This window comes from Hemiscyllium ocellatum, chromosome 42, assembly GCF_020745735.1.
Source record: "Hemiscyllium ocellatum isolate sHemOce1 chromosome 42, sHemOce1.pat.X.cur, whole genome shotgun sequence".
Lineage (NCBI taxonomy): Eukaryota > Metazoa > Chordata > Chondrichthyes > Orectolobiformes > Hemiscylliidae > Hemiscyllium > Hemiscyllium ocellatum.
The window spans coordinates 20,753,584-20,781,165 of record NC_083442.1 but is presented as its reverse complement, the minus strand read 5'-3'; the positions used below and the strand labels follow the sequence as shown (position 1 = coordinate 20,781,165).

General features: G+C 45.7%; 1 protein-coding gene across 5 annotated transcripts in view; it reads left to right on the top strand.

Moving 5' to 3' along the window:
- neil1 (nei-like DNA glycosylase 1) overlaps positions 1–13,631 on the top strand; it is a 45,789-nt gene extending 32,158 nt beyond the window's left edge. For 4 of the 5 annotated variants that reach the window (XM_060853708.1, XM_060853709.1, XM_060853707.1 and 1 more), the window contains 3 exons: positions 4,084–4,160; positions 11,952–12,156; positions 13,209–13,631. In XM_060853708.1, the coding sequence (XP_060709691.1) occupies positions 4,084–4,160; positions 11,952–12,156; positions 13,209–13,306 (380 nt within the window). In that variant the 3' untranslated portion in view covers positions 13,307–13,631. The remainder of the gene's footprint in view (positions 1–4,083; positions 4,161–11,951; positions 12,157–13,208) is intronic. The other variant, XM_060853706.1, reaches the window with a different exon arrangement.
- Positions 13,632–27,582: the final 13,951 nt, after the last annotated feature.

The window sequence follows — 27,582 nt, the reverse complement described above, 5'->3', positions numbered from 1 at the left end:
ACTGTGGGCTCTATCTCAACCATCACTCCTTACCCCCTCCTCTCCACCCTACCTTCTGCATATAAACCGACATTTTCCTATCTACCGCCATTTCTGAGGAAGGGTCACTCAACCCGAAATGTTAACTCTGATTTCTCTTAACAGATGAGCTTTTCCAGCAATTTCTGTTTCTGTATCAGAACTGGAGCGTCCACAGTTCTTTCAGTTTTTACATATTTGTAGGTTATCATTGTTCTCAATTCAGAAGTACTCATTAAGACAAAAAAAGTAACTTGAGGGAAGCAGGTAAAAGGAAGAGCTGCTTCCTTAGTCCCTAAGAAAGTGATAGTTGTGTCTCAATAGATGGTGTTCTTGCCTCTTTACCCTCTCCACCCTTACAACCTCTGCTCCATCGATGTAGATAGAGGTGTGGCCTTCTCCTTTCTTTCTGAAGTCAATGATCAGTAATTTAGTTTTGCCAACATTGAGCGAGAGGAAATTTTTCTCTAGGTGAGGGGAGTCCAAAACTAGAGGGCATAATTTTAAGGTGAGAGGAGAAAAATTTAAAAGGGACCTGAGGGGCAATGTTTTCACACAGTGGTTCGTGTGTGGAATGAGCTGCCAGAGGAAGTGGTAGATACAGATACAGTTACAATATTTCAAAGACATTTGGGTAAGTATATGAATAGGAAAGGTTTGAAGGGATGTGGGACAAATGGGACGAGTTTAGTTTGGGAAACTTGGCTTGGACGAGTTGGACCTAAGGATCTAATGCTGTGCTGTGTGTGACTCTAAGACTTTAAACTGCTGTGCTGTCTTCTCTGTCTGGTCAGGATGTAAGGGATGCAGCATGTGACAATAAACTTGTGCATTCACCACTGTATTATCATCTTCATAGTGCTCTGTTATAAATGAACCTGGAATGAATCGTCTAATGATGACCATGAAACTGTTGCTGATTGTTGGGAAAAAACTCCATCTGGTTCAGTAATGTCATTCAGGGAAGGAAACTGCCATCCTTAACTGGTCTGGCCTACATGTAACTCCAGACCCGCAGCAAGGTTGACTCTTAACTTGTGGTTAGCACTGCAGCCTCACAGCGCCAGGGACCTGGGTTCGATTCAAGCCTCGGGCGACTGTCTGTATGGTGTTTGCACATTCTTCCCTTGTTTGCGTGGGTTTCCTCTGGGTGCTCCGGTTTCCTCCCACAGTCCAAAGGTGTGCAGGTCAGGTGAATTAGCCATGCTAAATTGCCCGTAGTGTTCGGCGCATTAGTCAGAGGGAAATGTAGGGTAGAGGAATGGGTCTAGGTGGGTTACTCTTAAGACGGTCAGTGTGGACTTGTTGGGCCAAAGGGCCTGTTTCCATACTGTAGGGAGTCTAATCTAATCTTAACTGCACTCTGGGCAATTAGGGATGGGCAATAAATGTTAGTCTTGCCAGCAATGCCTACATGCCATGAATGAATAAAAAATATAATGTTCTGAGATGATGGCGTAATGTCGACTCTCCTGCTCCTTGGATGCTGCCTGACCTGCTGTGCTTTTCCAGCACCATAAGTTTTGACTGACTCTCCAGCATCTGCCGTCCTCACATTTTCCTATAACTTGGTGTCGTGTGACATCTGACTTTGTCAATAGTTTTACACCTTAACCCCTCCCGCCCCTTCAGTTTACTGTTTCATTTTCTTGTTCTCTCACTTAAATTCAGAACAGCTTTTAACCATTTCATCCCTCCTGCCAGCTACCCTATTGCAGACCTTCCCCTTTGTTCATGTTCTGAGGGCAACTCAGTGGCTCAGAGATTAGCATTGCTGCCACATAGCATCAGGGACCCGGGTTCGATTCCAGCCTTGGGCGCGACAGTCTGTGGGGAGTTTGTACATTCTCCCTGTGTCTGCGTGGGTTTCCTCTGGCTGTTCTGGTTTCCTCCCACAATTCAAAAATGCACAGGTTAGGTGAATTGGCCATGCTTAATTTGCTCATAGTGTTCAAGGTTGTGTAAGTTAGGTGCATTAGTCAGGGGTAAATGTAGAGTAATAGGGTAGGGGAAATGGGTCTGGGTGGGATATTCTTCGGAGGGTCGGTGTGGACTTGTTGGGCTGAAGGGCCTGTTTCCACACTGTGGGGATTCTAGGATTCCAACAGTGTGCGTTTTGTGTCAGTATCTTGCCCGGATCTTGACAGAAGGTCTCTCTCTCCATCTCGCTCTCCATCTCATTCTCTCTCTCGCTCCATTGATCTCTCTCTCTCTCTCTCTCTCTCTCTCTCTCTCTCTCATGCTGTCTCTCGCCCCCTCTCCACCTTGCTCACTCTCCTCAGAGGCAGGCTGACCTTTCTCCTGCGTTTTCCATTTTCATAGGGGCAAAATACTGTGGGTGCTGGGAATCTTGAAACACAGGCAGAGAACGCTGGAGAAACTCAGCTGGTCTGACGTCATTGGTGGAGAGGGAAGGAAAGTCAGCGTTTCAGGGCTTTCGTTGGAATTAATGTAGGAGTATCATGAGGGACTGACTTGATTATCCACCAACTCCTCTTCGTGAGAAGGTTCACTCCGTCAATCCCGGGGTCTAGAGGGATTCTGTTCGGAGGAGAGGTTGAGTAGGTTGGGCCTTAACCCATTGGAGCTTAGAAGAATGAAAGGTGACCTTATTTGAAGATTCTTAGGCGATTTGACAGAGATAGATGTGGAGAGGCTAGAGTCTTAGAGATGTACAGCACGGAAACAGATCCTTCAGTCCAACTCGTCCATTCTGAGCAGATATCCTGAATGAATCTCATCCTGTTTACCTATATTTAGCCCATATTCCTCTAAACCCTTCCTATTCATATACCCATCCAGATGCTTTAAATGCTGTAATTGTACCAGCCTCCACCACTTCCTCTGGCAGCTCATTCCACCCTCTGTGTGAAAAGGTTGCCTCTTAAGTCCCCTCTCACCCTAACCCAATTCCCTCTAGTTCTGGATTCCCCCACCCCAGGGAAAAGACTATTTACCCTATCCATGCCTCTCATGATTTTATAAACCCCTATAAGTTCACCCCTCCACCTCCGACGCTCCAGGGAAAACAGTCCCAGCCTATTCAGCCTCTCCTTATAGCTCAAACCCTCCAAACCCCTCTCCCCCTGCCTTTGGGAGAGTCTGGTACCAGAGCGTGTAAGCTCAGAGTGACGGGTTGCACCATTCAGGTGGAGATGGGGAGGAATTTCTCAGTGTAGTGACTGTGAGGAATTCAATGTCGCAGAGGATTGTCGAGGCTGGGTCATCAGTATATTCAAGGCTGCGTTAGATTTCTAATCAGTCAGTGGAAATCGAGGGTTTTGGGAAAAGGGCAGGAAAGTGGAGATGAGAATTATCAGATCTGTCGCGATCTCTTTAAATAGTGGAGGAGACTTGATTGTACAATCCCCTACAGTGTGGGAGCAGGCCATTCGGCCCTTCGAGTCCACACTGACCTTCTGAAGAGCATCCCACCCACAACCCTACCCCTGTAACCTTGCATTTCCTATGGCTAACCTGCACATCTCTGTGACAATTAACCATGGCTAATCCACCATAACCTGCACACCTTTGGACTGTGGGAGGAAACCCACGCAGACACGGGGAGAATGTGCAAACTCCGCACAGGCAGTCGCCCGAGGGTGGAGTCGAACCAGTGTCACTGACGCCGTGAGGCAGCTGTGCTAGCCATTGAGCCACCGTGCAGCCCAATTGACGTGGGCTGAATGGCCTCCCTCTGCTCCAGCTTGGTGTGAGCATCAGTGCAGTGGGTGACTGTGTAAGGCAAGTATCTTAGGAGGAAGTGAGGACTGCAGATGGTGGAGAATCGGAGTGGAAAAGCTTGGTGTCTGAAAAGCACAGCGGGTCAGGCAGCCCCCGAGGAGCAGGAAGAGCTCCTCCCCAATATGTCTGCTCTCCTGCTCCTCAGATGCTGCCTGACCTGCTGTGCCTCTTACAACACCACTGTTCCAGTGCCTTTTCCAGTGCCAGCCTTTATCAAGGTAAGTATTTTATCAAAGATTGTGGGGCTCCGCAGATTTTTTTGTGACAATTGCAGTTCTTTTTTCTTGAAACCAAATCATCCCCAATCACTGTCTCTTAAAGGATCCAAGACTCCCAAGCCCAAATCCCGGGGCAGAAAGACAACGGATGGAGATGGGAAGAAGACATCCACATCTGAGGTGAGGTTCCCTCAGCGACCCGAAAACGAGCGGCTGAGCCCAGCCGTGTGAATGTGATGAGTGTTTGCACAAAAGTTACTGAATAATCTGTGAGAGGTTAGAGGAGAGGCTGAATAGGCTGGGGCTGTTTTCCCTGGAGCCTTAGAGGCTGAGACCACATGGCGGTTTATAGAATCACGAGGGGCATGGGTGAAAGGGTCTGAGGAAGGGTCACTGCACCTGAAACACGCTTTCTCTCCAGGGATGCTTCTGACCTGCTGAGTGTTTCCAGCAATGTCTGGTTTTGCTTTTCATTTGTTTGGATGTACCTTGCTGTGCATTCCCAGAATTTTCCCCTTTTTGCTGTTAGCCGTGTGTCCGAGGTTTGCGCTACCCTTTTGGCATCTACAGTTTAAAGAGGACCTGGTTTACTGATCAGGCCATACCTGGCCCTGATTCACCTCCAGATGCCCTATAATTGTGTCTGTGGTGGTGCATTTGCCTGTGACCCACAGATTTGTGCATCCGAGCCCCAGTAAAAAGCACGCAATCCAGACCAAACATTCCATTGTAATACTGAGGGAGTGCAGCATTGGCAGAGATACTCTCCATACAGTTAGATGCTAAACTTGCTATCCCCTCAGGTGGATGTTAAAGACCCCCATATGGTGCTGGTCTGGATTAAAAACAGAACTTTCCTGTTTTCATATTTATCCCCCCGACCCAGCCCTGGCTAATAGCATGCTGACTTTCATAACAAGAGGAATTGAATATAGAAGCAAAGAGGTGCTTCTGCAGCTGTACAGGGCCCTGGTGAGACCGCACCTGGAGTACTGTGTGCAGTTCTGGTCTCCAAATTTGAGGAAAGACATTCTGGCTATTGAGGGAGTGCAGCGTAGGTTCATGAGGTCAATTCCTGGAATGGTGGGACTACCTTACGCTGAAAGACTGAAGCAACTGGGCTTGTATACCCTTGAGTTCAGAAGACTGAGAGGGGATCTGATTGAGACATATAAGTAAATGAAAGGATTGGACACTCTGGCAGCAGGAAACATGTTTCCGCTGATGGGTGAGTGCTGAACCAGAGGACACAGCTTAAAAATACGGGGTAGAGCATTTAGGACAGAGATGAGGAGAAACTTCTTCACCCAGAGGGTGGTGGCTGTGTGGAATGCTCTGCCCCAGAGGGCAGTGGAGGCCCAGTCTCTGGATTCATTTAAGAAAGAGTTGGATAGAGCTCTCAAAGATAGTGAAATCAAGGGTTATGGAGATAAGGCAGAAAGCGGTTACTGATTAGGAATGATCAGCCATGATCATATTGAATGGCGGTGCAGGCTCGAAGGGCTGAATGGCCTACTCCTGCACCTATTGTCTATTGGTCATCTTTGTCATTATTCTCTGTGGGAACTTGCTTTTTGCAAAGCAAATGTTGCATTTTCCACATTACAACCATTGCCATACATTTAGAAAGGAATTAATTGTTTGGAAGGCATTCGGGATGTGGGAAGTCCACATGAAAGTTAAAAGTCACACAACACCAGGTTATAATCCAACAGGTTTATTTGGAATAACTAGCTTTTGGAACGCTGCTCCTTCATCAGGTTGTTGTCAAAGCTCCGAAAGCTAGTACTTCCAAATAAGCCTATTGGATATAACCTGGCATTGTGTGATTTTTTTTTTAAACTTTGTCCACCCCAGTCCAACACCAGCGTCTCCAAATCAGAAATGAAAGTTTTGTTTTAAAAGAAAAAGGTTGTCAAAGTTGGGCATCGGAATTAAGGATTGACTTTGGGATTTTAGGGAAATGAAACTTGTTGGCGAAGTTCTGAGATTGAGCTGGCTTTCAGAGTCAAACTCTCTACTTCCTACTTTTGTGAAAAAGTCAGATTTTAAAAACCTGTTCGTTTTAAACGTGGCGTCACGGGTTAGGGCTTTTTGAATGTTGGATGAGTCAGGTGCCCTCTGGTGGCAGGGAAGCGTTGTGAATTTAAACACTTTTATACCTAATTATTCGAGGGAATCGTGTATTGTAAAACAGACCCCATTGTTTGTTCAATGTTCTGACCCATGTGATGGTGCAATGAGATCCAGCAGGGTGTGGGCCATGATATCTAGATTGGAGTTCCTAAAAGAAATTCTTTAGCTGCACGTTTGAGTGATGTGCCAACAAGTTTCAGTTACTGTGATACTACGCAAAGTTCCAACAATATTTTCTTTTTAAAGAAAAGGAAAACCTAACCAGTGTTTACAATCCCGGTCAGCAATTTCTTCCTCTCTGCATCTCGAGACACACAAAGGCAGCGGAACCACATCCTTGCAGTCTGTTTTCCAGAGCTTATTTTCCCTGGAACGGGTCACAAATTGAGAGTGAGATGGAACACTCTCCACTTGTCTGAATGAATTGAATTGAAATGGCTAAATTGTCACGAGTACCATGAAAGGGTTTCAAGTTCCCACTGTCAGCTCTATCTCTGGGTTCAAAATCTAGGGATGGAATCTGGATGCAAGGCAGAAAAATAAGGAAAACTAAGTTTAAAAAGTTAAACATTACTTTTCTTACTGAAAAGTAGAAAAACAAAGAAACTCAGTGAACAGTTCAACACCACAAAGTGGCTCAGTGGTTAGCACTGCTGCCTCACAGCGCCAGGGACCTGGATTTGATTCCACCCTCGGGTGACTGTCTCTGTGGAGTTTGCACATTCTCCCTGTGTCTGTGTGGGTTTCCTCCAGGTGCTCTGGTTTCTTCCCACAGCACAAAGATGTGCAGGTTTGGTGGATTGGCCAGGCTAAATTGCCCCATCGTGTCCAGGGATGTGTAGATTAGGTACATCCGTCAGGAGAAATGTAAAGTGATAGGGTAAGGAAATGGGTCTGGGGGGTTACCCTTCAGAGGGTCGGTGTGGACTTGATGGGCCAAATGGCCTGTTTCCACACTTTAGGGATTCCATGATTCAACCACAGTCCCTAAGCGCTTGGCCACACTGGGCTCTACTTCCCCTACTCTGGGCTTAAACTCACTCCCAACTCAACGTCAGCTACCTGCTTTGTCATTTTGACTGGGAAATAGGTGCCAATTCCATTAGAATTCCAGCCAATCCAGGGGGACTGGCTGACCTATCTCGGAGGACTGTCTAGTTTGGGGGGGTGGAGATTATAGAAAACGTGGAGCAAAGGCACGGTGGGCATAAGGGTGAGACTGTCTTTAGGTTCGTTCAGAGGATGAGGATGTCACCAGCATTTATTGCCCAGCCCGAATTGCCCAATGGGTTGCTATGGTTCTGGAATCACATGTAGGCCAGACCAGGTAAGGATGGCAGTTTCCTTCTCAAAAGGACATTAGTGACCCAGATGGGTTTTTCCCAACAATCGATTCATGGTCACCATTAGACTCTTATTTCCAGATTTTACTGGGTTCAAATTCCACCATATGCCGTGACGGGATTCAAACCCAGGTTCGCCAGAATGTTACCTGGGGCTCTGGATCAATAGCTGAGCGATAATGCCACTAGGCCATTCACTGTTCCTCAGTGTCGCTAGATCAGAATCCTGGAATTCCTTCCCTAACAGCATTGTGGGTGGAACTACAGCACATGGACTGCAGTGGTTCGAGTAAATACCTCACCATGGCGGTAACGGAGTAACTGCTACTGGGATGTGGTCACAAAAGAAGGTTGCCAAGAGTCCTTCTTTCTCCTGTTTTAAATAAACCAAATTAACTAATTTCAGGCATATTAGGATTGACAGTCTCCTAAGGGTCTCCGTCACAGAAAATCAAAATTTGGAAGGGAATATAGAGGAACCTCAATTATCCAGCATTCGATCATCCAAATGTTGGATTATCCAGCAAGACCGCAAGGTCCCGATGTATGGTTAAACTGTGCTATCCGGCATTCGGTTATCCAGAATTCGATTAACCGAAACAAATATTCCCCACCAGTGTCCTTCAGATAATCAAGGTTCCTCTGTAAGTCAATTGATATTAAAATATCATGGTGAGGATTGATCCAGTCCCCCCCCCCCCATGGTTCCCACTGATGGTGGGTGGTCCAAAGCCTTAAATTAATCTTTCACCAGAGACTTTAGCTTTCACAAACCCCAGTCCATAGCAAATGTAGCTGTCTAGGAGACTGTCTCACTCTTACTACCTGCCATAGCCATATGTCAGAAGGATTCACAGCTTAAAAATCAATTTATTTAGCTCCATTATGAAAGCAGTTTCTTCGGCTTTTAAGTACTGGGGAGTCATAGAGTCATGCATCATAGAAACAGACCCTTCGGTCCAACCAGTCCATGCCGACGTTAATACCAAATCAAACTAGTCCCACCTGCCTGCACTTGTCCCATATCCCTCCAAATATTTCTTATTGATGTACTTATCCAAATGTTGTTTAAATGTTGTAACTGTCCCTGTACCTGCCACTACTTCTGGCAGTTCATTCTGCACATGAACCACTCTTTGTGTAAAAACAAAATGCCCCTCGTGTCTTTTTTTAAATCTCTCTCCTCTTGCCTTGAAAATGTGCCCCCCTGATCTTGAAATCCCCCACCCTAGGGAAAAGACAGTTACCATTAACCCTGTCTATCCCCCTCATGATTTTATAAATCTCTATATGGTCACCTCTCAACCTCCGATGCTCCGGCGAAAACGTCCAACCTTCCATACCCGGCAACATCCTGGTAAATCTGCCTGAACCCTCCCCAGCCTAATAATATCCTTCCTATGGGAGACCAGAAGAGGCCTCACCAATGTACTGTACAACCCCAACATGACTTCCCAATTCAAGCTCAGCTCTTCTGGAATAGAGATATTGGCACTACCCCCTGCACTTTGTTGACTGAGGCATGATAGCTTTGCAACCTCTCCAACAATGGGGCTTTACTGTTTTGCTACTGTTACCCATGAGAAAACATTTAATTAGTTTGCTCCTTGCCATTTCAATTACAACCATACAAAAAATAAGGCCACTTGCCCCTTCAAGCCTGTTTTGCCATTCAATAAAATCATGGCTCATCTGATTGTAATCCTAGCTCTACATTCCTGTAGACCCCCAATAATCTTTCAACCCCTCCATCATCAAGAATCTATCTACCTCAGCCTTAGAAACATTGCAAAGATTCTGCCTCCCCTTCCCTTTTGAGGAAGGGAATTTCAAAAATGGAGGCTACGGCCTAGTGCTATTATTGCTACACTATTAATCCAGAATCTCAGCTAATGTCCTGGGTTTAAATCCTGCCATGATAGAAGTAAAACACAGTTTTTAAAAATCTGGAATTACGAGTCTAATGGTGATCATGAAAGTATGATCAATTATCAGGAAAAATCCATCTAGTTCACGAATGTCCTTTAGGGAAGGAAACTGCCATCCTCACCTGGTCTGGCCTATGTGTGACCCCAGACCTACAGCAATGCGGTTGGTTTTTAACTGTCCTCTGGGCAATTAGGGATGGGCAATAAATGACGATCTGGCAAGGTGTACCCTCATCCTGTGAATAAAAAGAAGTTTTGCAACCCTCCAAGAAACAATTCCCTCACCTGTCTCTTAAATGGGAGACCCTTTACTTTTAACTCCCAGTCCACATAGAACCCCAACAGCGTTGAAACCGGCCATTCGGCCCAACAAGTCCACACCGACCTTCTGAAGAGTATCCTACCCAGACCCATTCCCTTACCCTATTACTCTACGTTTTCCCCTGACTAATACACCAAACCTACACATCTGTGGACATCATGGGCAAATTAGCGTGGCCAATTCACCTGACCCGCACATCTTTGGACTGTGGGAGGGAACCGGAGCACCCAGAGGAAACCCGCGCAGACACGGAGAGAATGTGTGAACTCCGCACAGACAATCACCTGAGGCTGTCCTAGATTCCGCTAACAATTATAACACAAGATTTAAAAGGATGGCTTCTGTCTTCCCAACTCCCCACAGCCCTTGGTTCTGAAAATGGTTAGGGCGACTTTATACAAGATGTATGAAAAAGTGCTTTTTTCTTTTTAAATAAAAGCAGATCAAAACCTGAATGGGGTTGATACTTGAGTGATTGACTCTTGCTTGAGAGTTTATGCAGTATTCCAGTTTCTCAATCCTGGTGTGTCTGATCAGGGGGATCCTGTATGTGTGGGGAATGACTGACTCCATCTTTTACTTGTGGTTTCTGCTTTGGATACTACAAATATCTGACACTGCTCACACTGCTAATGGCTCCCAGATATGCTGCAGATGAAGCCATTAACAAAACATGTTTGTAAATATGTTTTAGCCCCCAAAAATAATCTCAGTGGCTAGTGAAAGTTTATTTAACTCTCTTTTGTGCTGTAGAAAATTTAATGCCGTTTTCTTAACACATTTTTAAAATGCGTTCGTGGGCCAAAGCTATCATTTGCAAGGCTGATGTTTGTTGCCTGGTTTCTTAGCATCATTAACACGGTTGGAATTATGGGATAGGGCAGTGTGGATTGGAATCAACTAGGTAAAAACAAGGACTGCAGATGCTGGAAACCAGAGCCTAGATTAGAGTGGTGCTGGAAAAGCACAGCAGATCAGGCAGCATCCGAGGAGCAGGAAAATCGATGTTTCGGGCAAAAGCCTTTTTCCAGCACCGCTCTAACCTAGACAGTGTGGATTGGAAATGGAGTCTAGTGTTTCATGTTGCTTTTCCAAGGGCACCCTAACACTATTGTACAGCACGGAAACAGACCCTTCACTCCAACTCATCCATGCCGACCAGATATCCTAAATTAATCTAGCCCCATTTGCCAGCACTTGGCCCGTAGTCCTCTTAAACCCTTCCTATTCATATACTCATATAGATGCCTTTTAAATGTTGTAATTGTACCAGGCTCCACCACTTTCTGTTTCCATTCACGTCCCACCCACTGCGTGAAAAGATTGCCCCTTAGGTCCCTTTTAAATCTTTCCCCTCTCACTTTAAATCTATGTCCTCTAGTTTTGGACTCCCTTCCCTTGAAAAAAGTCTGTGGGTTATTTTTAAAAATCTCTATCTATACCCCTCATGATTTTATAAACCTCTATAAGGTCACCTCTCAGCCTCTGAGGTTCCAGAGAAAATAGTCTCATTCAGCCTCTCCCTGTAGCCCTCCAACCCTGGCAACAACCTTGTGAATGCTTGCTGCACATTTTCAACTTTAACAGCATCGTTTCTGTAGTAGGGAGACCAGAATTGAATGCAGTATTCCAAACAATGTTTTTGTAGTGATATTTGTATCAGCACTGGTCTTTTGGAACACCATAATATCCTGGATCTGAACTTGAATATACAATGTATAGATAGTATGAGTCATGGAGTCATACTGCAGGGAAATAGACCCTTCGGTCCAAGTTGTCCATGGCAAATTTCCCAAACTAAGTTAGTCCCATTTGCCTCCCATATCTCCGTAAACCTTTCCTATTCACATACCTGTCCAAACGTCTCTTAAACATCGAATATGCAGGTGACACAAAACACAAATTTAATGAAAAATGAGGAGCTCTTAACAATCTTTTGAAGGACATTGACAAACTGGGGAAATGTTAAAACATAACAATCTGAAACAAATGCAGAAAAGTGCTGGAGAAAGTCAGCAGGTCTGGCAGCGTCTGTGGAGAGAGAAATAGAGTTAATATTTTGAGCCCAGTGGCAAAATTCCAAACAGGTCACTGGATTTGAAACGTTAACTCTGTTTCTCTCTCCACAGATGCTGCCAGACCCTGCTGAGTTTCTCCAGCAATTCCTGGTCCAGTTCAGATTTCCGACAACTGCGGCATTTCTTTTTGTTTCGGTTCAGCGCCGTTTATGTTTCATCACTAGGATTCCGAATCGAGCAAAGGGAGGGTGAAATCGGAGCAGCGGAGAACCGGCAGAGTCCCCGCGGATCCTTCCCGGAAGAGAGGCCGGAGTTGCAAGGCGGATAGAGGGCAGACTGCCGTGACAGTACAGGCTCGGGAGGGAACCAGGAAAACAGCTGCTCGGCGTGGGAAGAGTTCGGAAGCCAAATCCCCGGAGGCTCCGGCAGGTGATGAGGCAAACTGTCAGCTGTCCGACAGAAAAGCATGTTGGGAAATTCCGGAAGAATAGCCAGGAACAGTGGGCAACTAGCTTCTCCGGGAAATCTCTCAAATGCAAGAGATTAAACTCAAACTTGTTTGAGTGCCTAGGCCGGCCTTTATTGCTGATCCCTAGAGGGACCTGGGTTTGATTTCAGCCTCGGGCAAATGTGGCGCTCCGGTTTCCTCCCACAGTCCAAAGATGTACAGGTCAGGTGAATTGGCTGTGCTAAATTGCCCATAGTGTTCGGGGATGTGTAGGTTAGGTGCGTTAGTCAGGGATAAATGTAGACTAATAGGGTAGAGGAAGGGTCGGTGTGGTATTGTTGGGCCAAATGGCCTGTTTGCTGTAAGAATTCTATGAATCCACTATCATTTGTCAGGAAAAACCCGTCTGGGTCACTGATGCCCTTTAGGGAAGGAATCTGCCATCCTTACCTGGTCTGGCCCACGTGTGACTCCAGTCCCACAGCGATGGGGTTGACTCTTAATAAATGCTGGCCTAGCCAGCAATGTCCTCATCCCATAAAAAAGTGAATTTTAAAATATTCCCTTAAGTTAGTTGATGATGGCATTTGAATTTAATTAATAAAACCTGGAATCGGTGAATACTAGGGAGCATGGATCTGTCAGGATGAAGACTGTGGTGCTGGAAAAGCACAGCAGGTCAGGCAGCATCCGAGGAGCAGGGGAGGCGATGTTTCGGGCATAAGCCCGTGTCTGCGTGGGTTTCCTCCGGGTGCTCCAGTTTCCTCCCACAGTCCAAAGATGTGTGGGTCAGGTGAATTGGCCATGCTAAATTGCCCGTAGTTGTTAGGTAAGGGGTAAATGTAGGGGTATGGGTGGGTTGCGCTTCGGCGGGTCGGTGTGGACTTGTTGGGCCGAAGGGCCTGTTTCCACACTGTAAGTAATCTAATATAATCTAATCAGGAAGGGCTGTTTCCATGGTGTAGCCCTCTATGACTCTATTGTGCGAATTCATTGTTCTTGCTCTCTCTCTCTCTCTCTCTCTCTCTGTCAGCAGAATCTGAAAACCTAAACAAACGACCAAGGAGAACTAGGACCACATCGAGGAAGCAGGCCTCAGGCTCTCTTGTAAAATCAGAATCTTTGGATTAGAGTGGTTTTATTACGCAACAAATATACATAAGCTTGAATAAGGAAGTGCAGAGAAAGCAGATCGTATCAGCAAGTAGTGCAGAAGTTAATTTGCACCGTTGTGTCTGTGGGGATATGTTCCTCAGGAGATGACAATTCCTGATATTTCTGGTTTCCAGGCAACCTGTCCTACCCGTTCACTGCTCCCTGCACCCCCTTTGGAATACATCGAGTGAACCTTGTTAAAGAATAAGTGATTTTTAAAAACAATTCATTCTATTTTTTAAATGAAGATCTAGTTTTGTTTTTAACTGGAATAAATTCTCATCCGTGTTTTAATGAAAAAGTGTGGTCATGTTTCTAAAGTGAATATGCAAAACATTTGTTACTGATCACTTCAGGAGTTTGTCAGAACTTAGCCACATCTTAGAAAAGCAAAGATGGTTTATTGTAAGGGGAACTGAATATAAAATGCAGAAGGATTACTACAGATGTGGAGAAGAAGAAATAGGAGCAAGAGTAGTCCATTTGGCCCCTCAAGGCTAGCCCTATGATTCTATAGAATCGTTGCTGGCCTGCCCTAGGCCTGAACTCTCTTATATCGCCATCATGGTGGCTCAGTGGTTAGCACTGTTGCCTCGCAGCACCAGGAACCCAAGTTCAATTCCAGCGTTGGACGACTGTCTGTGTGGAGTTTGCACATTCTCCCCGTGTCTGTGTGGGTTTCCTCTGGGTGCTCCGGTTTCCTGCCACAGTCCAAACATGTGCATGGCCATGCTAAATTGTCCATAGTGTTCAGAGATGTGTAGGTTTAGCTGGATTAGTCTGGGGAAAATGCAGGAATGGGTCTGGGTGGGTTACTCTTCAGAGGGTCAGTGTGGACTTGTTGGGCCGATGGGCCTGTTTCCATAGTGTAGGGAATCTATATCTCCCTGATATTTCCAAAATCTATCCAGCTCCTTTAACATTCTTTCGGTGATGTAGTTGCTAAAACTCACTGGGAAGAAAATTCCAGATAATCACAGAGAATAAATTCCTTCGCAGCTCGGTTAGAGAAAAGGGAGTAGGCCATTCAGCCCATTGAGTCTGATCCACCAATCAGTAAGGTCATGGCTGAACTGATCACCTTTAACTCCATTTTCCTGCCTATTTGCTGTAACTCTTAATGATGATAAACTTGTCTGTCTCAGCGGTGGATATACTTAGTTAGCCTGCCTCAACAGCCCTCTGCAGCAAAGAATTCCACAGATTCATTAACTTCTGAGTGAACAAATTCCTCCTCATTTCTGTATTAAATGGACCATTCCTTACTCTGAGATTATTCCCTGTGGACCAAGAATGTCCCACAAGGAGAAATAATCTCTCCACATCTACGCTAAGAGTCCTGTCTGTTTCAATAAGTTCAGTTCTCATTCCAAACTCCAACGAGTACAAGACCGACCTACTCAAGCTTTCTTCATAAGACAGTTCTTCCTTACCTGGTGTCAGTCCAGTGAACTTTGTGTTCTACCTTCAATGCCAGTATATATCCTCCCTTAGATAATGAGCCCCAAAACTGTTCACAGTAATCCAGCTGTGGTTTAACTAGTTGAAAAGGGTGGCACTGGAAAAGCACAGCAGGTCAGGCAGCATCTGAGGAGCAGGAGAGTCATTGAAGGACTTTTTGCCTGAAACATTGTCTGTCCTGTTCCTTGGAACTTACTGTGCTTTTCCAGCACCATACTCTTGACTCTAATCTGCAGTACTTACTTTCGCCCACTCTCCTTGAATACCCCATTCCCTTTGAAATGAAGGCCAACAGCCCATTGGCTTTCCCTATTACCCTACTTTTCAATCCCAGGAACATGGTGAGACCAGACAGAGGATGTTGTTTACAATTTTAGTCTCCTTGTAAAAGGATATAATTGTAGAATGTTCACTCAACCCATTCCTGAGATGAAGGACTTTTGAGCAAAGGTTGAATAGGTTGGGCCGAGATTATTTGCAGCTCAGTCAATCTTACTGAAACGTTAAGGACCTTGAGGGGTTTTTACAGGGTGGGTGCTGACAGGAGGTTTCCTCATGTTGGGATATCTAGAATCATGGCAGGGGTTAAAGACAAGAGGTTTGTAAGGCAGTGATGAGGATAACTTAGCAATCCAGTCAGCACTTAGCACCAGTCAGACCACAGCGGATTATTGTGAACAGTTTTGGAGGAGGGATATATTAGCATTGAAGACAGACCAGGGGAAGTTCACAGGACTGATACCAGGTTTGGAGGGACAGTCTTACAAGGGGAAAGTGGCAAATTTTGGTGGGGGCAGGCGGGAAAGTGGAGTTCAGGATGGGGGGAGGGGGAGGGGGGTGCAGTAGAGGACATCAGACTCCATTAACTGAGGTCCAGGCTGAAATAACTCCTCAGAGGCTAGAGACCTGCTCCTGACTCTCCCTTTATTTACAAACAGTATACAAACAGTCATAGAGTCATTGGGATGTATAGCACGGAAACAGACCCTTCGATGCAACTCGTCCATGCAGATAAGGTATCCTAAATTAATCTGGTCCCATTTGCCAGCATTCCGCCCATATCCCTCCAAACCCTTCCCATTCCTATATCCATCCAGATGCCTTTTATATGTTGTGATTGTACCAGCCTCCATCACTTACTCTGGCAGCTCATTCCATACACACACCGCCCTCTGTCAAAAAGCTGTCCCTTAGATCCCTTTTAAATCTTTCCTCTCTCACCCTAAACCTATGCCCTCGAGTTTTGGACTCCACCACCCCAGGGAATAGACCTTGTCTATTTATCCTGTCCATGCCCCTTGTGATTTTGTAAGCCTCTATAAGGTCACCCCTAAGCCTCAAACGCTTCGAGGAAACAGCCCCAGCCTATTCAGCCTCCCCCTTTAGCTCAAATCCTCTAACACTGGCAACATTCTTGCAAATCTTTTTTGAACCCTTTCAAGATTAACAACATCTTTTCTACAGCTTAGAGACCAGAACTGCACACAATATCCCAAAAGTAGCATAACCAATGTCCTGTACAATTGCAACATGACCTCCCTGCTTCTCTACTCAATACACTGACCAATAAAGGCAAGAATACCAAACACCATCTTCACTATCCTATCTACCTGCAAATCCACTTTCAAGGAGCTATGAACCTGCACTCCAAGGTCTCTTTGTTCAGCAACACTCCACAGGATCTTACCATTAAGTGTATAAGTCCTGCTAAGACTTGCCTTTCCAAAATGCAGCCCCACGTATTTGTCTGAATTGAACTCCACCTGTCACTCCTCGGCCCATTGGCCCATCTGATCAAGGTCCCTTTGCATTTTGAGGTAAGCTTCTTTGCTGTCCACTAAACCTCATCTGCAAACTTACTAACTATACATCCTATGTCAAAGTAGTGGACCCAGCACCGATCGTTGTGGCACTCCACTGGTCACAGGCCTCCAGTCTGAAAAGTAACCCTCCACCACCACCTTGACTTTAGTATGACCATAGTCTGAGTCAGCTCCATGATTGAACTGAACCTCTGACACTCCTTTTTTTTTATCATTTTGTTTTAAAATCCCCGATACTACCATTTCACAGCGGTAGTGCTTATATTTTCCGCGTGTTGTGTGTGTGTCTGTGTCTGTGTGTAGTGGCTCAGAACAAAGACACCATTGTGCAAAAGATTTATTCCAAACATTTCCACCACCAGGAAAACACCAAATGGCCAGTGAGCCAGTAACAAGGAAAGCCCAGTAAGGACAGTGCTTACATGAGGAATGTGAAAGGGGGAGAGTTGGGATTAAATCAGAATAGAATTGGAGGGGAAACTCCTATTTTTGTTTTCTTTTTATTTTCTTTTTTTTTCTTTTTTTTCTCTCTCTCTGTTCCCTTTTTTTTCACTAGGAAGATAGGAAAACACCCGGGTGGCCAGTGACGAGCAGTGCCCTTCACATCAAAAAGGGCAATGCTGTGTGATCAAACAGTGAAGGGCAGGGCAGGGCCTAAATCAAAATAGAGTTGGAGGGGGGGGAAACTCCAAATTTTTTTTCTTCCTTTTTTTTTTCTTTTATTTTTTTTTCTTTTTTTCAAAGGGCAATGCTTGTCCTGGTTATATTTTTTTTTATTTATTTTTTCTTTTCTTTCTTTTAGTGCTTATTATTTTTATCCCCAGCACCCATGGTGTGTGTGTGCAGGTGTGAGACACAGTGAGAGACAAGGTGTACAAATCTTTATTCAATTTCCACCACCAGGAAAAGTAGGAAAACACCCGAGTGGCCTGTGACGAGCAGTGCCCTTCACATCAAAGGGCAATGCTGTGTGATCAAAACAGTGAAGGGGAGGGCAGGGCCTAAATCAAAATAGAGTTGGGGGGGGGGAAACTCCTATTTATCTGTCAGCTAGGGCTCCCTGACTGGACCAGATTAACAGCCCCAATCAGGGAACTTATATTTTCTTCGGTCAATCTGGCTGACTGCATTACAATGGAGGAGGCAGTGGACTAGTGATACTATCATTGGACTAATACAGACAGACTAATGTTTTCTGAGGATACAGGTTCAAATCGGGGTCTTATAATGATCGTGACTCCAAAGTTGATAGTTGAAAAAGTTCATTGGTTCACTAATATCTTTTAGCCGTCCTTTTTTCTTTCCTTTATTTATGCACGGAATGCGAGCATCACTAGAGACTCAGTATTTATTGTCCATCCCTAATTGCCCAGTGATAGTCAACCCCATTGCTGTGGGTCTGGAGTCACATGTAGGCCAGACCAGGTAAGATGGCAGTTTCCTTCCCTAAAAGGCATTAGTGAACCAGATGGGTTTTTCCAACAATTGACAATAGATTCATGATTATCGTTAGATTCTTAATTCCAGATATTTATTAAATTCAAATTCCCTCATCTGTTGTGAAAGGATTTGAACCCAGGTCCCCAGAATGTTACCTGGGTCTCTGGATTAACAGTTCAGCGATTATACCACCACCTCCCCTTCTCTGGCCTACATGTGACTCCAGACCCACAGCAATGTGGATGACTCTTAACTGCCCTGTGGGGCAATTAGGGATGGACAATAAATGCTGGCCGAGTGAGTAATGCCTTCGTCCCACGATGAATGAAAAAAAATCACTGCCCAGGCCTCTTGGGGGCCAGCAGTGTCTGGGCTGAGGCTAGGGATCCTGTACCTATGTCAGTGGCTCAGACCAGGAGCTCACACTGGGTGTCTCTCCCTGGGCCTGGTTGGATTCACAATCCGATTAGCCCCGATCTGTACTGAATGCTCAGAGCAGGCTCAAAGGACCTGGAGTCAGAGGTGTGCCCTTCAGCCTCTGTTTTTTTTTCTCATTTGTTGACTTGAATGAAATACAAGTGTGTATCCATAGCCAATGGCCCCTCTCGGCTCAGCTGTACTGGAGGTGGATGTTGTAGGAACAATGGAGAGCATCACTTTGACTGAGGTCAGTGCAGTGGTTCAGGGGCCAGTCACACAACCATCATCTCACACAAAGTAGAAATCTCGGATTGTCTTTTCCAGATGCAGATGTTGGGGAATGATTGGAGGTCCCTGGACTGAGGTTAATCCATGTTGATAACAGGATGAGGCTAATAGAGTGCATTGTGGAATATCAGGCACCTTATTTAATGCACCTTAAGCTCAGAATGGTTTGGATCAACCTCATCACATTTTATGACACATTGGTGGGCAAAGTGAGATGTGAGCCCAGGCCTTCTGGCCTAGAGGTAGGAACACTATTACACGAGCCCGAAGCTGGAAGGGTATATTGGTCTCAATGTGAATGCCATCAGGACCAATAGGGTTAAATGATGGCTGCAGATCACATGGACTAGATTGGGAATCCCTTGCATTCAAGGTTTGAGGGATGAGCCAATTGAGCTGACAACAATAATTCAGGAATTTGAGAATAGGTTGGGAGGAACTATATGACCTGGCAAAGGACTTCGGAACAAGGGCACACACTCCCAACTGCGCTCTCACACGAATGTGCAATTGCAATCACACGCATGCACACGCACACTCACACACTCTCACTCACTTATTCACACTCTCAGCACACTCGCTCATTTACACTCTCTCTCACATACGCTCTCTCTCACTTCCACTTTCTCTCACATACATTCTGTCTCTCCCATACAGTCTCTCTCTCTCTCTCACACTCACACAACAAACTGCCATTCCTAGATGTTGCAGTAGAGTGAACAGCCAATGGGGAACTTCAAACCAGCGTCTACAGGAAAACAACACATATGGAATGACCGCGAAGATTAATTGAAAGTGGCTGTTACAACTCCTGGAGATGAAACAGCTCTTTATTTCTCTTGAGGTGGCTGTGGGCATGACTCAGTTACCAGGTTGAACCCTTCAAAGTTCCCAGCAGGTGGGTACTGCACAGAGGCCTTTTCAAATGCTAATGCTTGTTGCGTTTCCACAGACGCTGCCATTCCAAGCATTGGCTGCAGGAGATAGCTCACAGAGCAGTTTCCACTAATGACCCAGTAGTTCCGGAGTGGAACAGTACGGTTTGCACGGCGCAGGGTGCCCTCCCTCTGTGTCCCAGCTTTCCGTGAGAAGCCTCACACAATGAAAGGTCACCCAACTGGAGTCAGACGCCCCCTGGTGTTTTATAGAAGTGCTGGCTTGTGCCTCTCCCAGCCTCACCCTGTGTGCACTGTGTAATTAATGAAGCATTGTCAATGTTGCAAGGTCACAGCAGGATTCCACAGACAGCACGGTGCTGTTCATTAGGAACCAAGGAAACAAGAGCAAGTGGAGGACATTTGGTCCATCCCTGCATCGCCATTTAGCAGATCTTCAATCTTGATGCCATTTCTCCCACACTATCCCCATGTCATGTGGTGTGTTAATAATCAGAAATCTATCAGTCTCCAGTTTGATCGTATTTGATGGCAGAGTTACTGCAGTCATCTAGGGTAAAGTATTCCACAGATTCAGCATCTTCCCAATTACATGATACACATGCACGTGCGTGCACACACATGCACTCACACGCGTGCACACAGACACACGCACACACACACACACACACACAAACACACATGATGGTCTGCTGGTATTATTGCTGGAATGTTAATCCCGAGACCCCAGGTAATGTTCTGGGGTCCTGAGTTGGAATCCCACCATGACAGATCATGGGAATTCGAATGCATTGAAAATGCAGCATTCAAAGTCTAATGAATCCATCTGTGTCCTCTATGGAAGGAAACTGCTTCCATGTGACTCAGACACACAGTAATGTGGTTGATTCTTAACTGTCGTCTGGGATGGGCAATAAATGCTGAGCTAGCCAATGATGCTCACATTCTGTGAATGAATAAAAAAGATGCTACATACATAAAGGTACACAGACACACATATACAAACTCGCATGCACACACACACACACACATTTACACACACACAAATGCTCACACACACGAAGAAAGGCACACATTCGCACACACGTTCACACACACGTTCACACTCACATTCACATACACATTTACACATACACACGCACAATGACACACATTCATACACACATGCTCTCACACATACACATTCACACACACGCTCACATGCACATTCACCAACACACACACAAAGACACACAGGTTTTCTCCAGTCCTAGCATTGATAGGTGCAAGAACTTACTTGGTTCACCAAAGTCCTCAGGGAAGGAAACCTGCTATCCTTACAACAACTGCAGATGCTGGAAATCAGAAACAAAACCAACAATTGCTGGAAAAACTCAGCAGGACTAGTAGCATCTGTGGAGAGAAAGTAGAACTAACACTTCAGATCCAGTGACCCTCAGAACTGAATATGTTCCTGACTGATGTCTTCATTTAGTGTACAGGGGGGGAATTTGTGTTATGATGTGCTGCGTTGTAATTACGGAAGCAAAGAATGGGAACGGGAGGCTTGGAAATACATGATGGTGTGGTCAGCGAATGTCTGTGTTAGTGCATTGATCATAACCGTGTAGCAGAGAAGTAGAAGGGTTGACACTCAGGAATATGAGGACATGGTTAGATCCCCACTGCTGCTGCCTGTTAACCTGCTCCCAAAGTGGAAGGACAAACACAAACAAATCTGTCTCTTCCATTTTTTTGTACACGATTCAATAACTGCACATTAAATCTGAGACCAATTCAGTATCTTAACACCCATTCACTACTGCCCAACCCCACCCTACCTCCCCCACCCCATGATTTTGAGGGAAATCATGCCTCGAATAGAGTTGCCTATAGAATCATAGAGATGTACAGCACAGAAACAGACCCTTCGGTCCAACTCGTCCATGCCAACCAGATATCCCAACCCAATCTACCTGCCAGCACTCGGCCTATATCCTTCCAAACCCTTCCTGTTCATATACCCATCCAGATACCTCTTAAATGTTGCAATTGTACTAGCCTCACCACATCCTCTGGCAGCTCATTCCATACACGTACCTCCCTCTGTATGAAAAGGTTACCTCTTAGGTCTCTTTTATATCTTTCCCCTCTCACCCTAAACCTATGCCTCTGGACTCCCCCACTCCAAGGAAAAGACTTTGTCTATTTATCCTATCCGTGCCCCTCATGATTTTATAAACCTCTATAAGGTCACCTCTCAGCGTCCAGAGAAAACAGCCCCAGCCTGTTCAATCTCTCCCTATAGCTCAAACCCTCCAACCCTGACGAGTCGTGAGTTCATGAAATGCCCTGCCAGTAGCAGTGGTGGACTCTCCCTCTTTTTGGGCATTTAAATAGGCATTGGATAGGCATATGGAGGATAGTGGGCTAGTGTAGGTTAGGTGGGCTTGGATTGGTGCAACATCGAGGGCCGGAGGGCTTGTAATGCGCTGTATTTTTCTATGTTCTATGTTCCAAAACATCCTTGTAAATCTTTTCTGAGCCCTTTCAAGTTTCACAACGTCCTTCCGATAGGGAAGGAGACCAGAATTGCACACAATATTCCAAAAGTGACCTCCTAAATCCTGTACTCAATACTCTGACCAATTTCAAGAGGGTGGGGATGAAACGGGAATGATGAGCTTAACGCTAATCCTGCATGTTGTATCATTCTCTGATTCATCCAAGAGAATATATGGGGAGGGGGAAGGAGGGAGGGTTGGCTATCTGGTATTCATAGGAAAGATTGAAAGTGTAGATCAAGAGAGATGGGACCAGACAAGACCCAATTCCTCCTGCACACACTAAATAATTGACCTGAGACTCTGGCTAACACTGTGCAGCTAGATGCTTTGAACAATGGAATGCCATTAGGCTGTGTCAGTATTTGTAGGTTTGAATGGAATAATGGACCCGATGGATGCTAAGACCGGCGTTAAAGCAGCGACAATTGTGACGTAGACTGTCCCCAGTCCAAGTTTCCATCAAGATGAGTCGAATGTGTTCCCAGAGGCCCTCAGGTCGCCTGGATTGGCTTCTCGATTGACTTCATGGGAAAGTGGATGGGAATATATCTGGCTGGTGACCAGTTGGGTTGAGCCTAGTCAGTGTCAAGATTAGAGTGGTGCTGGAAAGGTGCGGCAGGTCAGGCAGAATCGGAGGAGCAGGAAAATTGACGTTTCGGGCAAGAGCCCTTCATCAGGAGTGGGCTTAGTCAGTGGTCCATTGGAGGCCCCCACCTTTCATGGTTAGCTCATGCAGAACCTGCAGTAGAAGGATTGCCCTCCCAGTTCTACCTCAATGCTACAGGCCCCTGACAGCTACACCAGCCTTTCGCCTCAAATCCCCTCATGGTACGGAGAGTCTGTCACAGTGTGAACAATATGACCCATCAATGGCAGCCGCACCCAATTTACACCTGCTATTTGTTCACTCATGGGGGGTGGGTGACGTTGGCTCGACCACAATTTATTGAATGAACCAGGTAGTGGTGATGTGCCTTCTTTAACCGCATCATTCCATTTGGTGTGGGGACACCCACAGTGCTAATAAAGAGGGAGTTGCAGGATTTTGACCCAGTGACACTGAAGGAACGGTAATATATTTTCAAATCTGTGAGTGGCTTGGAGGGGAACCTGCAGGGGGGTGATGTTCCCACGTGTTTGCTGCTGTTACCTTTTCAGGTGGTCGACATCATGGACTTGGAAGGTGGTGAACTTGCTGCAGAGCATCTTGTCGATGGTACACATAGCTGCCACTGTGCCTCAATCCTCCCACTTATCTCTCAGCCCCCTTGGGACACCACCTCATTTGAAGAGCTTATGCTCAAAACATTGACTCTCCTGCTCCTCGGATGCTGCCTGACTGGCTGTGCTTTTCCAGCACCACACCCTTCGATACAATGATGGAGGTACTGAGTCATAGAGGATGGAGTTGAGGGGAAAGGCTGGTGTAGCTGGCAGGGGCCTGTAGTATTGAGGTAGAACTGGGAGGGCTAAGCCTTCGACTGCAGGCTCTGCATGAGCGAATTATGAATAGTTGGGGCCTCCAATGGACCACAGATTAGGCTGCACCCACAAAAGGGAGATCTCAGGCCAGCCACACCATATTTCTAGCAGACATCTCCAATAGGTGTCAGGGCCTATTCTCTGTTAGAAATGGTAAGCGAAGACACATAGAGTCATAGAGCTGTAGAGCACGGAAACAGACCCTTTGGTCCAATTGGTCCATGCCAACCAGATATCCTAACCCAATCTAGTCCCATTTGCCAGCATTTAGCCCATATCCCTCCAAACCCTTCCTATTCTATACCCATCCAAATGCCTTTTAAATGTTGTAATTGTACCAGCCTCCACCACTTCCTCTGGCAGCTCATTCCATACATACACTATCTATCCTCTGTGTGAAAACGTTGCCCCTTACGTCCCTTTTAAACTTTTCACCTCTCACCTTAAACCTATGCCCCTCTTGTTCTGGACTCCCCCACCCCAAGGAAAAGGCCTTGTCTATTCACCCTATCCACGCTCCTCATGATTTTAATAACATTTTTAAGGTCACCCCTCAGACTTCGATGCTCCAGGGAAAACAGCCCCAGCCCATTCACCCTCTCCTGAGAGATCAAACCCTCCAACCCTGGCATAGTCTTTGTAAATCTTTTCTGAACCCTTTCAAGTTTCAAAACATCCTTCTGATAGGATGGAGACCAGAATTGTACACAATATTTCAAATGTGGCCTAACCAATGTCCTGCACAGTTGCAACATGACCTCCCACTTCTTATACTCAATGCTTTGACCAATAAAGGAAAGCATACTAAACACCCTTTTCACCTGCAACTCTACTTTCTTGGCACTATGAACCTGCCATCAGCAACACTCTCCAGGACCTTACCGTTGAGCGTATAAGTCCTGCCCTCATCTGCATTTTCAAAATCTAAATAAACTCCGTCTGCCATTCCTCAGCCATCTGATCACTATCCCATACTCTGAGGTAAACAGTCCATTACATCTCCAATTTTTGTGTCATCTGCAAACTCACTAACCATTCCTCCTCTGTCCACATCCAAATCATGTACGTAAATGACAAAACTCAGTGGACCCAGCACCAATCCTTGTGGCACACCTCTAGTGTTTCCTTTACAAATATGGCGGCACTACTAATGCAGGGGCCCATCAAGGCAATGCATTTTATCCCAACATTGGCCTTCATTGTCCACCTGAAGAGGAATACAATGTGGATAAGTTCTTCTGCAGATACTCCGTCATGTTGCAAGATACTCAATGTAAGTAGGTCATGTTGTAGGCAATTCTAATGTTTCTTTAAGCTGTGTACCAGATGATAGGTCTCTCCTCTCATGAAGGGGTCGCGACTGGTGGTGGGAAAGGTTGAGTAGGAGGGTCCTTAATAGTAACCTTAGCCGGTGTGAGAAATGCAAGTCAGAACCCCAAGCTAAATAACTCCTTATGCATTAAATAGATTTTAGCTCGACAGTGAGACTTTAGCAATTGGTTGTTAAAATGATGAAGATAGTCACAAACAGGTGTCCATTCAGCCCGCAGTGTGCATTCTGACTGTCTGTAGGTGGAGACCAGCTAGTCTTACCATGGCCCTGTAGCACTGCAAAGCATCTCCTTTCTGGTGTTTGTCTAATCTAGTTTGTTTGAGCAATAATTGTGCGTACATGACTGCACAGTCTTTTTGTGGAAAATTCTTATCCCATCTCAGCACATCATATTGATGAGGCCTGTTCTGGAGTACTGTGTCCAGTTCTGGTCGCCCTGCTATATGAATATTATTAGAGCTGGAGAAGATTCAGAAGAGATTCACCAGGGTGTTGCTGGGTATGGTGGGTTTGAGTTATAAGGAGAAGCTGGATAGGCTGGGACTTTCACTGGCGAGTAGGAGGGGTGACCTTATAAAGTCATAGAGTCATAGAAATGTACAGCATGGAAACAGACCCTTCCATGCCGACCAGATATCCCAACCCAATCTAATCCCACCTGACAGCCAACCCAATCCTAACCTAATCTAGTCCCACCTGCCACTAACCGGCTCATATCTCTCCAAACCCCTCCTAATCATATACCCATCCAGATGCCTTTTAAATGTTGCAAATGTACCAGCCTCCACCACTTCCTCTGGCAGCTCATTCCATACACGTACCACCCTCTGTGAGAAAAGGTTGCCCCTTAGGTCTCTTTTATATCTTTCCCCTCTCACCCTAAACCTATGTCCTCTAGTTCTGGACTCCCCCACCCCAGGGAAAATACTTTGTCTATTTATCCTATCCATGCCCCTCATGATTTTGCCCCTCAGCCTCCGACACTCCAGGGAAAACAGCCCCAACCTGTTCAGCCTCTCCCTGTAGCTCAAATCCTATAGTGGTTTTTTAAATCGTGAGGAGCATAGATATGGGGTTCAGGATTTCAGGATTTTAAGGTAAGAAGAGAGAGATTTGAAAATGACATGAAGGGCAATTTTATTTTACACAGAGAGTGGTAGGTGTGTGGAATGAACTTCCAGATGATGCCGATACAGTTATAAGGTTTAAAAGACATTTGGACAAGTACATGGATAAGAAATGTTTGGAGGGATATGGGCCAGGAGCAGGTAGGTGGGGCTAGTTTAGTTTTGGGATTATGGTCAGCATGGACTGGTTGGGCTGAAGGGTCTGTATGACTCTATGACTATATGTCTTTAGCATGGCCATGATGCACAATGAGAACTTTTTGAACTGAACTTTGGAGTCCAGGTGATTTTAACTTTATCCTGGATTTTAGAGTTAGCTCTGCAAACCCGAGTTGGGAGAAAGTGCCGGAAGCTCAGACTGGCAATCAGCAGCACCCTCTGCTGAACAGTTTGTGGCCTCACAGTCCGACCTTGAGGCTTGGTACAACATCACCCTCCAAAGCAGACTTCGGGACAGGCAGCAGCGAAAAGTGGCCGAGCAGAGGCTGATAGCTAAGTTCGGTACCCATAGGGAGGGCCTCAACCGGGACCTTGGGTTCATGTCACATTACAGGTGACCACCGTTGCACTATACACACACACAGACACTCCTACACACACACTCTCTCACACACACACACATACAGGCACTCCTATACATACATACACACGGGCACACATATACACAGACGCGTATACAGACACCCAGACACATCCTTACAGACACACACACTCCCACACTCACACATGCACCCTCTCACAGACTTAAAACACTCTGCACTCACTACACACACACATACACTTTCTCACACTCACAACCCCCAACCCAGACACACACACACAAACAGACAAAGACCCACATGTCCCATATATATTTTATGGGATGAATTTGTACTTGCTGGGTTACATTATACTTCGTTCAAAAACTGCATGCATTCATGTAAAACTCTGTTATCTCACTTTTTAGATTAGAATAAATCTAAACATCATGGCATAGACAGAGAACACAGGGGGCTAACACCTTCAACATATTGTCTAGCTATCAACATTGTTATGATTTGGGGATGCCGGTGTTGGACTGGGGTGTACAAAGTTAAAAATCACACAACACCAGGTTATAGTCCAGCAAGTTTAATTGGAAGCACTAGCTTTTGGAGCGACGCTCCTTCATCAGGTGGTTGTGGAGGACTCCACTACCACCTGATGAAGGAGCGACGCTCTGAAAGCTGGCGCGCTTCTAATTAAACCTGTCGGGCTATAACCTGATGTTGTGTGATTTTTAACTTTGTCCATTGCAGGACTGATAGAGTACTGCAGGGTCAAATGGGGGCATCCTTTGCATGAAATGTTAAACTGAGGAGCTCAGCTGATCTCGAAGGAGGACGAGAACCTTTTCCTATGTGCTGGCCCACTCTCCTTCCAAACTGGCCTTTGCTGTTTCTGGGACCCTGCAGCGT